The sequence below is a fragment of the Xenopus tropicalis genome, chromosome 3, assembly GCF_000004195.4.
Source record: "Xenopus tropicalis strain Nigerian chromosome 3, UCB_Xtro_10.0, whole genome shotgun sequence".
Lineage (NCBI taxonomy): Eukaryota > Metazoa > Chordata > Amphibia > Anura > Pipidae > Xenopus > Xenopus tropicalis.
In genome coordinates, this window is record NC_030679.2 from 93318865 (window position 1) to 93332475 (window position 13611).

At 38.4% G+C, this 13611-nt stretch overlaps 1 protein-coding gene across 3 annotated transcripts; it reads left to right on the forward strand.

The window, feature by feature from the left end:
* The first annotated feature begins 335 nt into the window (after positions 1-335).
* Positions 336-12875, forward strand: snupn (snurportin 1). Of its 3 annotated transcripts, none has more exons than XM_012966251.3 (9): positions 336-597; positions 4906-5064; positions 6414-6573; positions 6653-6757; positions 6853-6949; positions 7077-7174; positions 9095-9172; positions 11535-11615; positions 12273-12875. In XM_012966251.3, exons 2-9 carry the CDS (start codon positions 4907-4909, stop codon positions 12525-12527), a joined length of 1032 nt encoding a protein of 343 aa, XP_012821705.1. In that variant the 5' UTR covers positions 336-597; position 4906; the 3' UTR covers positions 12528-12875.
* Positions 12876-13611: the final 736 nt, after the last annotated feature.

Sequence of the window (13611 nt, forward strand, 5' to 3'; positions counted from 1 at the left end):
GGACTGCTCTGACATACTGTATATACACAGCATTTTGCACACAAACTGAGAAACAAAGGGAAAAACACATAAGCTCTTTTGCTGTTATTGGTTTCTTCCTCTACTATTGTTTTTCTAACTTCTTACACTCTTTTGTGTTTTCTGTTGCAATATGAATTCTCTCTGGCTGCCTCTCCAAACTCTGTTGCCTTTTTGACCTTCTGATTTTCCTCCAATTCACTATAACTACTCTACGTTTCTCCCCTCCTTTTAAGTTCCACCTTTTTTATTCCGCTCTCCTAGACACCATTTAATAATCTCAGCATTTTTTTTTTCTCCCACTTTTTTAAGCGATGTTAAAGTGTTGGACGTGTTTCTTCGTCTGGATGTCATATAACAACACATTACGATCTCTCTCTGTTAAGCTGTACGATCAGCACAAGCCGAGAACATACCACCAGATTACCGATCCCTTACTCCACAGAACCAGAACTACAAATTGAACAAATACGGTTTGCGTCATGTGATAAGCATTGCTTTTTATTTCCGGCTTCGATGAGCTTCCCGTTCCGGGATCAGCTAATACTTCTTGTTTGAGAGGGCGTGTGACGTCACCAGGTAAAGATGGCTGCGATGTGAATTAGGGAGGCATGGTTGTCTTTTGTGGTGGGGTGCTTATGTATGTTGTTGGACCAATTGTTCCAGTGTATGTCTTCGCCTCGGCGATATTGCAACCCCGGTGGTGTCAGCGTTGCAGTATATGAGCCAAGCGGATGCACAGATACTAGGGCAATTCTAACTTTTAGCTCTTAGCTAGGGGCTTGTCTCAAAGGGCAGAGGAATCGTCAGACTTGTGATCCTTTGCGGTTTTTAGCATCGCTAAATATTGAATAAAGTCCTGGCAGCGTAAAAACACAGTTGCAGTAGGCCCTCTAGTTTTTATTTTCCCCAAAATAACCCCCCCCCCCCAATAAATAGTGACAGTCTAGGGCATTTTCTAGGAAATACAAATTGCCAGTCCTAACCTGCCCAAGTGTAGAGTTGCCATGTAGCTGTTTTTATTTTATTGACCCAGATGGGAAAAGAGATTTGATACCTTTTATTATTAATTATGAGCATCACAATTTCTTTCCAGAAAAGGCGGCAACCCTATTATCAACCAGTGGACTGGTTCATATGATTTTGGTGCAAGTTAGTCATAATAGATTTTGTCTATTGGAAACAATTTTGCACCTCTGGTTAAATGCAACACTTATTTGAATGGCTACATGGTAATATGGGTCTACGCAAATGAAATAGAAATAATCATGAAAATATACTAGAGAATAGGGATGCACCAAATCCGTCCTTTTGGGGGGTTTTAAATTTACCTGAGTACAGCATTGTCCTTAAAAGAGTTTGCTGTATGCTGAACTGTTGTTTGTATATCTTTATTTTTAAATAATTATACAGATTTACTGCATACAGTACCCTTTTTTGTTTTCACTGAACTTGTAGGATTTGCTGAAACCCAAACTGGATACACCAAACATAGCCACTTTGACATATGGGGGCTGATTTACTAATCCACGAACGGTCCGAATGCGTTTTTTTCGTAATGATCGGTATTTTGCGATTTTTTCGGAAATTGTCTTGTGTTTTTTGTAGCTCTACGACTTGTGCGAAAAGTCGCGACTTTTTCACAGCTTTCGTGCCGAGTGCGAAAGTTTCGGATTCATTCAAGCTTCAGTATCGTGACTTTTCTTGGGCCAGGTTGGAGCTGCAGAGTGCCATTGAGTCCTATGGGAGGCTTCCAAAATCATGTTAAGTCTGAAAGTTTCGCCCGCCGCTTACAAGCACTCAATACGAATTTCGCACAAGTCGTAATGGTTACGAAAAAGTCGCGACAATTTACAAAAAGTTGTAACGGCGACGAAAAAAATCGCAAAAAATACGAAAAAGTCGCAAAATGTTCGTTTTCCAATCGGAGTTATTCCAATTCGGATTCGTGGGTTAGTAAATGTGCCCCATGGTGTTCCCTGGGCTGCGACCAAAAACTCATTTTGTTTCTCCTTTGGGCCCTGTATAGATGTTACACTTTAACTTTGTAATCATATTAAATAGATATGTTTTATAGTGCAAAATTATAGAAGAAAAGTGGTGATAGTTTGAGGAAAAGCTGGAAAATACGCTGAGGAATCCAGCTTTTCACACATCATTTTACAGTACTTTTTAAGCCAGAAGTTCTTTGCTGCCTGTATTTGAAGTCAGGGGGTTACAGAAGGTCTGTAATTGCATAATTTTTTATGTTAGAGTGGCATAAAAAATAAAGAAACCTTTCTAAATATGTTTATACTGGTTTTAAGTATAACAATCATTTACACAACCGTATAACTATGACCCCAAATGTATCTGAACATTGTTTGATATTCAGAAACTGGTTTCATAGTCTGGATAAACAGATGCATTTTTTCAACTTGTTGTGAGATGCAAACCAAAGTTTTGCTTGGATTTCTTATTCAATTGGTGGAAGATTGTCCACTGTACCACTACTTAGTGGAAATCAAGGAGTGCAAAAAAAAAGGGGCTTTACATGCACTTTGGAGAAGTACACTTGTATTTAAGTAAATACTACATTACAGATCAAAATACACTGTAATTAGTTCTAGGGACAGCTTGGAAATTAGTGCTTTTTCAATTGAGTGTTAAATTGGTTTTATTTCATCTTTTAAAATACAGGTATAGGACTTGTTATACATAATGCTTTTCGACCTGGGGTTTCCAGATAAATTATCTCTCTGTAATTTGGATCACTTAGAGTCTACAAAAAAACATCATAGATACACAAAAGAATTACTTTACCTCCATTAGGGCTCTGGCACACGGGGAGATTAGTTGCCCACGACAAAACAAAACTCCCTGTTCGTGGGCGACTAATCTCCCCGGATTGCCATCCCACCGGCGAAAATGTAAATCGCCGGTGGGCTGGCATACGCGGCGGCGCGATTTCAGTGAAATCGCAAGTTGCCTCGAGAGGAAACTTGCGCGATTTCACTGAAATCGCGCCGCCGCGTTTGCCATCCCACCGGCGATTTACATTTTCGCCGGTGGGATGGCATTTTGGGGAGATTAGTCGCCCGAGACACAGGAGATTTGTCGCGGGCGACTAATCTCCCCGTGTGCCAGAGCCCTTAAGGATTAAGTACAGGGTTAACACCCTTAAAGGAGAAGGAAAGTCTGAAAATAACATAAGCTCCAAATAACAGCCATGATATGACACCTATGACACTGCCCAAGCTTAGCTGTGCCTTGCTTCCTTAATCTTGAAATCAGCAAAGTCTGGCAAAACAACACATACCTGGTCTCACCCAGAGCTTCTTCCGTTTGCTCTGAAGCACAAAATTCCCGGGGCCAGCGCATGCGCACTGTGCTGCAGAGCCGTCCTTGTGGTTTTTTTTTTTTTTTAAAGCTGTTTCAGTCGCGCCGAAAATATGACCTTTTAGCTCCGCCCACTTTTTCACATTGACCAATAGCAGCGCATGTGTATAGTTTCTATGACAGCGCTGTCAAAGTCCTGCACAGCCACACCTACTATCTATCGTGGAAGTCATTGGGCTGCAGACAACATTGGTGTTCAGTGGTTACCTGCCTGACCGATGCGCCTCTGCCTACGCTGCTCTGCACGTGCGGTTGTTTACCTCTTACAGAGCAGCGTGACGTGCAGAGGTCAGCGTTTCTGAAAAAAAAAAAAACGGTGTGCGCATGCGCAGGGGAAAGGGGAAATGACGGCGCGCTTTCAAAATGGCCAGCGCCAGCGTTTCGAACGGCGCTGAACTTGGATCGTGGATTGCAGCAGCAGGAGGTCTCCCATAGTGAAACGCATATAGCGATTTAGGAGCCAGGAGGGGGCTTTATCTAAAGGTGAGAACACCTTCAAAAGCCTTTCCTTCTCCTTTAAAGCAAATTATAAAAAACCAACACCATTAGCAGTCAATATGTAAACAGTCTCTTGTAAGTGGGTAAAATTACGAGTTCCAGGTATATCGTTTGGATAGAGCAGAAGCCTAATTCTGGCCATACATGTGCAGATACATTTGTACGGAATAAAGTTTTGTATGATTTGGGGCCATGTGTGTGCTTTGAACCCTCCTTCACCGTATGCCATGAATGTCAGAGCAGTAGACAGTTCATATAGCTGAATACGAGCATGTTGGTTTACAAGGGCAACCTTGGCATTTATTGTTGGTGGGGATATCACCTTATCATTTATGCCTCAAATATACTCTGGAATCTGTATAACATGGTGCTCCCTGCTGGATACATAACAGCAGGGATCCCTAACCTTTCTTACTTGTGAGCCACAGTCAAATGTAAAAAGACTTGGAGAGCAACACAAGCACCATAAAAATTCATGGAGGACTAAGATTGGTTATTAGGCAGCCTCTATGAACACTATCAGCTTACAGGAGGCTTTATTTGGTAGTAAATCTTGTTTTTATTCAACCTAAACTTGCCACCAAGTCAGGAATTCAAAAATAACTACCTGGTTTGGGGGCACTGAGAGCAACATCCAAGGGGTTGGTGAGCAACATGTTGCCCCTGAGCCACTGGTTGGGGATCACTGCATAACAGTATCAAAGCATATGTAGGCAATAAGAGTAATGTCAGTGATATCAAGTCTCACATGTGGACCCCTTACTACTGCACATATTTTATATTTGTACCCTCAGCTGACACCTGTTTTATTATACCTGTAAGTGTCAAGAGAACGCTCTTTTATAAAAGGGATACTGCTGAAAAAGCAGTAGAGTATCCAATGTTGGAAGCTATTGGCATCTCAATAGATCTGTTGAACAGGGATCATCATGTATGTTTATATTAGCAAGATCTTAAAAGAAGTCCTTCAGGATTCAGTAAGAATGATTCTGCTTTTTTTACCTCTCTTAGGATGGATGCTCTCACTGATGCTCTTGCTGGAAGCTTCTCAGTTTCATCTGATTTGAATAGTCCATCTGCTCCACATCCCCGATTATCTCAATACAAGGGCAAATATAGCTCTCTTGAGCAAAGTGAGCGCAGGAGGAAGCTTCTAGAGCTGCAGAAGGCGTAAGTATTTAATACTCTACGTTTATGATAACTGATGGTCTTTTTGTTGTAAACAGTTATGTGGACTCTGAAATTGAAAAATAGTTGAAAGGATCAGTGGTTCTCTATAGAGAAAGTAGTATAGTTCTGTTGGAGGGAGCGTTACATTGAACCCCCCGTTTTGTCTGGTTTTGATTTGATAAGCTAAAATATGTTTCTTCTTTACTTTTTAGAATTTACAACTCCTGGATTTTTAACTATCTGAATTTAATAGAGACAACCCTTACAGTGTTGCTTTATAAAAAATGTTTATATATATATATATATATATATATATATATATGCTTCTCATTTTATATAATAATTGACTATACAAGGATAACCAAATTAAAATTGTATCTCTAAATATCACTTTAATTTTGTCAACCGTGTAAGTTGGAACTTACAGAAAGACCCCGACTTACATATTTCCCCCTTAACAATGATATGGAGACATAGATTTGGTTAACATAGCTTTACAGTTTATTGATGCAACTGTATACAATTAGATGTATTAATGGCAATATTGTTATGTAACGCTCAAATAAAAAAACTCAAATTAAAAAAAAAACTCAATAGTAAGAAATCCAAGTCTGGCTTGAGACTCCTCCAGTTACATGGGAGTAGAAGAAACAATAGGTTACCTGAAAGCAGTTCTAATGTGTAGCACTGGCTTTTGCTGGACTGCTGTAAGCATTTGAATAGATAAGTATTCTCCTTTCTCTGTGTTTTGAGTGTTGTGTTTAAACTCAGAAGAACCTGTGTGTTTGTATATCACACTGTAACAAGGCTACACGCTTTCTGCTAGTGGGGGTGGGTGGGGGGGTTCTTAGTTGTCATGTGGCATTTTTCATAGCCCATTGTGTAAAATAAGCATATAGCATTTCTTGTTTTATGAGTTTTTTTGTCTGTTTGTTTTGAAAATACATCTTCTAAACCAGTTAAATAGGTAGTCTTTATGAATCCGAAAACAAACTATTGCTACCATGCTAATTACAATTAAGCAATCATTCTAGAAGTCATAGGACTAATTTTACAAAGGTGATAAAACTGCATCAGAGCCATTACTAAAGAAACCAATCAGGTCCTTGTTTTAATTTTCTAACTTGATCAAATTGATCAAAACTAATTGCTGACTCTTTGCTTTTGGCGACTGCACAGTACAATAATACATGTAAAGGTAGGTTTACTCCGTAGAAGTTAATAGTAAATAAACATAACAGAGCGACAGCCAAAACATTTTTCAGACCACCAACCTGAGAGACCATAGCTTACAAATGTATTAGCTGTGTGCCTTTTGCACATACCCATTTTCCAGTATCTTGTAACAGAAAACGGCTAGATTATATAAACCATGCCCGGCGTCTAGCTGACGGAGACTGGTCACAAGAAGAGGAGGAGAAACAGGAACAGAAAAAAGATGGAGAAGCTGAGTGTGAAGAAATGGATGTGGACCTTGGAAAAAAGTTGCCACGTCATTATGCCAATCAGGTGGGTCGTAAATTATTTTGATTGTTTATTTTGTCAATTTTAAGTTTTAACAAATTTCTTCTCCCTTTTATTCTTTCAGCTCATGCTCTCTGAGTGGCTGATAGAGGTCCCACAGGACATTTCTGAGTTCTGGCTTCTTGTTGTATGTCCTGTAGGAAAGCGCTCTCTTATCGTTGCATCAAAGGTGAAATTTTTATATGCCTATTCCTCCTTACTGACAGCTTTTAATCCTCCATTCTCTTTCCAATTACCTGTTATATTTTATTTTTCTATGAAAAGGGATCTACAGCATCATACACCAAGAGTGGTTATTGCGTTAACAGATTCCCTTCATTGCTCCCTGGAGGAAACCGTCACAACAATGCAAGTGGGAAAGGTGTGGAACAAGAAAGGGCCAGTATTAGGGATAATCTTATCTATAATCCAATAGTATTAATTTATGAGGACAAGAGATAGGCATTGTTGGGGAGTTTTCTTTTTTATGCCTAATTATATTCTGGCAGATTATACCATCCTGGACTGTATATACAATGAGGAGACTCGAACATATTATGTGCTGGATGTGATGTGCTGGAGGGGCCATCCAGTGTATGACTGTCAGGTAAATATACGTTATTATCTATATCCATGTACATTTACATGTGACAAACTAAATGGGTACTCTGAAAAGAAATTGAAGTAGAAGGAAAGGTACAATCACTGGGGGTGCCAAAATCATAGGGGCACCCCCCATGATTAAAATCGGTTACGTTATACCCCAGGCTGGTGCTCCAGTTAGGAGAAAACCGCACCATCCCTGGGTAGCTGTGAGTGAGTCTCCTCTTCCTTCTTCGTGCTTCTTGCCAATGTGCAGTAGAGTGAGAATCCGAAACTTTAACAAAAAAAACAGCTTTTTCATTCTACTTCACATGCTGGCCCCGAGATTCTGAAGACAGATGAGAGAAGGAAGAGAATCACAGCCTCGCAGCTACCCTGGGCTGGTGCAGTTTTCTTCTAACAGGAGCACCAACAGTGGTATAAGGTAAGTTTTTTTTTAAAGAAGAAGGAAGTGTGAAATTACTGGGGATTGCCTAACATTTTGGCATCCCCCAGTGATTTTACCTTTCCTTCTTCTTTAAAACAAAACATACTTATTCCTGTTTTTTTTTTTGTTTTATTTTTGCTTTTATTATATACTGTGTTTTCTTTTTTTTTTTAAACCACAGCAACATGCAGATGGATAAAAAAATCAGAACCTATTGTCTAAAAAGCCTATTGATGTGCCTGCACACAGAGCTATTGCGTCAGGTGCAGGTACATGGAGCGGATTTTGGCGTGAAACTGCTCAAGTATGCAGTTTTGCCCCAAAATCCACTCAGTGTGCCTGCACCTGGACCAACACAATGGCTCCAGGTACAAGCACATCAGTAAGCTTTTTTGGAACATAGAGGCAGATTCTCGGCCTATGTGGCAGTAGCCTTGGTCTTTTTCCTATTTATCATTTACAGCACTGATAATACTACAATACAACTCAATCTGCAGAAGGGGACACACTGAGCTACTTAGTATCAGCTACTTTTCATGGCTACAAAATGCCAGAAAATACCCTGCCATAGACAATACTGAGAACTGCCTCTGCTAAAACACACATAGAGACAATTATCAGTAAATTAACAGCATTTTCTGTTTTTGTAGCCGTGATAAGTAGCTGGTACAAGTAGTTCTATGTGTCTTTTGCCTGAAAATGTTAGGTTCTCAACCTGGTAGTCTAACAAGAAAGGAGACAAATAAAAAATCTTTGTGTTTTCAATTTATGGGTTACCATGTTGGAATGGCTTTTTCACACAGTTAATTAGTTTGCGGGCTACTTGTGGGTCTTTTTTTTTTTTTTAATAATAAATAATCCTTTATATGACATTAATTCAGCACTTTATGGGCCTGTTTATCATTCACATTTGTTTCTTCCCCAGTGCAGTTTATGGGCTACAGTCAATTTCCTTGGGGAATAATTAACTTCAGTGTATATTTTGTGCAGGAGAAAAATTGGAGCAGCCAGAGGAAACTTACGCAAGTTTGCATCCTACTGTCACATCCTAGTTATAGGGCTGAGTTACCTCAGGGACCACATTAAGTGACCCAGCCTATACTGTATGGAGACATTTTGAGTCCTGAATTTGTGGTATGAGGAAGTAGTATAGGCAGCATTTACCCCAGGTTTATTTCACATATCTGTCTACCATTTTTTCATATATGGGTTTTTTCTTCTAGTTATATTTTCTAAAATTTGGAAAGTGCAAAATATCTCCTGTATATTTTTAGTTATTTTTTATTTGAGTGGCAGATACTATATTGCTTGCCTGTGACATTGTTCACGAGTTGCAGTCTACAGGTCTAACCAATAAATATAAATGTAAATATTCAGAAAGAGAATATTCAAGAAAAAAAAGATGTAAAAGAAATGAAAGGAAATAGACATTTGGAATGCTATAAAAATAGAGAACAAAATTACTTTGACCCACACTCCAGCTTTTCTATTGCACAGACGGATTTCCGATTTTATTGGCTCCAGTCAAAACTGCAGGAACAAGAAGGATTATGTGACATCTCAAAGCGCAACCCAGTAAGTATTTTATGTGTTTTATGTAAATGTTCTGTTGTTTATGTGGGAGAGAAGGCTTTAACCAAGAAATGAGTTGTTTGAGTTGTTTTTTTTTTTAAGGAAATGAAATAAAATATACTGTTGCCCTGCACTGGTAAAAAGTTGTGTGTTTTCTACAGTAGCACTACTATAGTTTATATAAATAAGCTGCTTTGTAGCCACGGGGGCAGCCATTCAAGCTGGAAACAGGAGAAAAGGCACAAGTTACACAGCAGATAACAGATAACTTCTGTAGAAGACAATAGTGTTTTATCTGATCTGTTATGTGCCTGTGCCTTTTCTCTTTTGAATGGCTGCTCCTGTGGCTAAACAGCAGCATTCTTTATATAAACTATCTATAGTAGTGTTTCTGAGGCAAACACACCAGTTGTACCAGTGCAGGGCAGCAGTACATTATATTGGAATTACTTTCATACACTTTAATTTTTCAGTGTTACTGTTCTTTTAAAGGTACAGTATTGCGAAATTGAAAATGTAATATAACCTTCATCATACTGAAATAAGAAATTTTCTAAATATAATCCATTAAAAATTAAGTGCTGTTTCTGAAGTAATCAAGTTTATCTTCACTATCTCTCTGTCTCAGCATCAACAAAGGTTTGCAGTGTTGACTGGAAATGTGATACAATTCAGATATTTTATATTTACCATACTGTAACTAATAAATGTTAATAATCCATTGAGGGTTTGTGTTCATCATTACTTGCTTTTTTACCTAAGGTTCTCTGGTTGGTGGCCCCTCAGGGAGATCCAAGGTAGGATTAGTGTCCAACCAAGGGGTCCAGGTGCTTTCAGTTTTCAATGAGATGCCTCTTGGTAAATGTTAGTTTTAGAACAGGTATTGTTTTATTAACAAGTGCTATCCACTCTGTGGGTGAGATGGGGTCATCCATCTCATAATGGTAAGTTTTTTGGCATAAAACAATATTACTCTCATTAAAGGAGAAGGAAAGGTAAAAGCTAAGTAAGCTTTATGAGAAAGGTCTATCAAAAGAAACACGTGATTTCTTGTCTCCTTTTTTGTGAATATGTTCTTCGGTATCATACTTTCTCTCTTTTAGGGCTCCATAAGGTTTGGGGCTTGAGTCTGCTCAGTTCTCTCCCCCTCCCTTCTCCTGCTCCCCACTCCTATATGACTGCATAAGAACTCATTCCCCCCTCCCTTAGGAATGTGTGATCTGAGCTTCCAACAGCTATAACTGCAGCAGGAAGCTACCAAGACCAAGCTAAAATGGCAGCTGCTATTAGAGGGAGCTCCTAGGGCTCTTTACGCTGGTATAGTAAAGCTTTCTGTTGAATAAATATAGCATTCTAGGCGGCACTAATGTGGCAAATCTATTGCCAGTAAATTCCAAAATGACTTTCCTTCTCCTTTAAGTTCCTGGAGTGATTCCAGCCACTAAGCCCAGAAGGCATACTTCTGGGGTTTTAATCCTAGGTAGGGCAAATTGATCATCTAATTATTGTATAATTCCAGTCCAATAGGTATCTATATGGGTACAGTCCCATACCATGTGGGCAAAACCTGCGTTTGCATTATAGCATTTGGGGCATTCTGCATTAGGTGATCTATTTTAAGTATGATTGGTGTGATAAATACTTGATGAGAAAATGTAAATTGTATAAATATATCCCTTATGGCTATGAGGAAGTCGTATATGTAGTCAGTTGCTTCCTCCCCCGATCATCATTCAATTGTGGGAGCATATTATTCCATTTTATTTTTGCCTTATCAAATGGGGAGGGTGTTACTGTGAGAATTAGCCTTATGGATCCCATAATCTAGCTTCCCATGAGGCTATTCCCATCTCAATAGATAGGGAACCAAATTGGTCTGAGAAGGCATATCATAGCTGGAGGAATCTATAAAATTGCAAATTTGGCTTTCCCAGGCAGTCCCAGATGTGTTGCAAGTTAGAGTTTTTCCAGAGAGGCAAATACAGGGAGTGTAACTGTGTGTTTCCTATTTCTGCTTTGCTACCTTAGCCCAGACCATCATGGGTGTAGTGAACACCTCTGGCAAGGGGGGCATGTCTCCCTTTCACCTGTATGGGGCATACTTAATGCTTCTAATGACTCGGCATCTTTTAGGGGGGCTCCCTTTCCTAGCACATGTATTAGAGCTAACTTAACTGACTCCAGCACAAAATCTAACAAAATAACTGATCTTTATGAAAGCTAAGTAAATATAAATTTTAGATAATGTTTTGCTGCACTTGAGGTAAAGTAAAGATAAAAGGGTAATAGCTGCATACAGATAGCAAATAGTTTTGAAATATATTTATTTATCTATCTTACTAACCTACTTTGACTTTTTCCCAAGTTCAAGTTTGTCGGACTGCAGAATTTCCCTTGTTCCTTGGAGTCTATACAGGGTGTCCTGATGCAGGAATTTTCTTACAAGGTATAACTTTGCTTCATTTCTTTTTATTTAAGTACAACTGCGTTTTGGTAAAGCTGGCAATACACGCACCGATGACATGGTACGAAACCTCGTTTAGTTTTTACCTTTAAAGCATTTCTCTTGGTGAACAATAAAGTGCTTTTCTGGTACTAAATGGGCGTCATTAAAGTCGGAAACCTGTTTGAAGGGTAAATAGCACCAAAATTAAAATGATTAATGCTACTTAACATTATATGCGTTTTTAATTTTCTAGTATAATTGGTTCTTCAAAGAGGAGGTATATTGTACAGCAGTGTCACAGGTTACATAGCTGTGTAGTTTACCTTTTATTTTATGAGCCGGTACTTAATGCCATCTTGATTAGGTATTCTGACAAAAGTGTGATCATTTGGGTAGCATAATATGTTGTCAATGAAACTGATTTTATAGGTTTAACGTAAGCAGTTTTAGGCTAACCAATTCTAGAAATTATATTGAAGTTATGGGGTGTATTTCAGTGAAGCTGCAAAAAATGTTTGGTGCTATAATATTTTTTTAGGAGCATTTAAAAAAAATGTCTCTTTTTAGATTGCTTAATTCTGTACTTATGCAAAATATAAGATAAAACTACTGATGGTTATAAATCATTTTCTTTCCTTTTGCCTCCATTCTTCATAGGTAGATGGCTTTCTCTTTTACCACAAGCATACACACTACACACCAGGCAGCACTCCTTTGGTTGGTTGGCTGAGACCATATATGGTCCCTGAAATTCTAGGCTTTTCTGTACCCCCTTGTCCCCTTGCGCAGAAGCCTGCTTATGCCCAGGAACAGATGCGCCAAATCCTGGAACATAAAAAAGGGGGTAAAGGCACTGCAGAGGGTGGGCACTATGAACTAGAACACCTCTCTACCATTGCTGCACCAGAGTAAAAGTGCTTTGTGAAATGGAAAAAATATAAAGAAGGCTGAGAGGTGCTGTTGTCAGTGAATCTGCCAAGATGGGAATATTCCACAGTTTGTTTGTTTTGTTTTTTTTTTTATCTTTCACAATTCTGCATTTCAAAAAGAAACTTTCAATTGTGACAATGCTGAGATTCAGAGCTTGTGCATATCGATACATATAGATATTTCATGCATGACTGACATCAGCCAGGTGATAAACAGCACCTTTTAAATATATTGTCTGCTGCATATGTGTTCAGCACTGTACTCACTGGGGGATCTGAGCAATATTTTTGATATAAAGTATTCTTTTTTTTTAATAAATATTCTTTTGTATTCTTTTGTGCCTCAGTATTAGAATAGAAGAAAATATAAAAGACAGCAATTGATTCAGTACCTTCTTAAAACAGTTTTGTAATGTTTTAAATTCATGCAAGCAAAAAAAAAAAAAAAAAAAACTAGGCAAAAATAGATAAATAAGCATATTACAGGTATAAGAGTTATTCTTCAGAATGCTTGGCCTGGATATATAATTTGGAGAACTATACCTAAGTGTGTAAAAAATAAAAATGTTAAAAATGGGATTATTTTGCTACCTGCATGGATTTATGCCTAGTTGCAATCAAGTACAAGGTGTGGCCTTATAACAAAGACACAAAGGGTATAAATTATAATGAGTCCATTATAAGCAAAGAATTCTAATTTTTAATTTTTTTTTTTTTCTGTAATAATAAATCATTACCTTGCACTTGATCCTAACTAAGATATAATGAATCCTATTGGGTTTATTTAATGTTTGAATTATTTTTCAGTAGATTTAAGGTATGGAGATCCATATTACAGAAAGATCCCTTATCCAGAAAATCATAGGTCCCAAGCATAACAGATCACATACCTGTATTTGCTTAAAGTGGACTCCGTGGGGAATGTCGTTCTGGAGGTTATTTCAGCAGTATTTCACAAATTAACAAGCAGAGACATTATACCCTTTGTCCATTTGTATATTACTAGGCATGTCTCTCCTTATATCTGCATTCAGTCAGATTATATCTGCCAGATCAGTTTGGTTTGG

Bases quoted from the DNA above. Each gene is read 5' to 3' on its own strand.
- snupn (XM_012966250.3), top strand. From the start codon at position 630: ATGGTTGTCTTTTGTGGTGGGGTGCTTAT. The intron at 7,175-9,094 runs GTAAATATACGT...TCTATTGCACAG, and splicing joins ATCCAGTGTATGACTGTCAG to ACGGATTTCCGATTTTATTG. The intron at 9,173-11,534 runs GTAAGTATTTTA...CTTTTTCCCAAG, and splicing joins ACATCTCAAAGCGCAACCCA to TTCAAGTTTGTCGGACTGCA.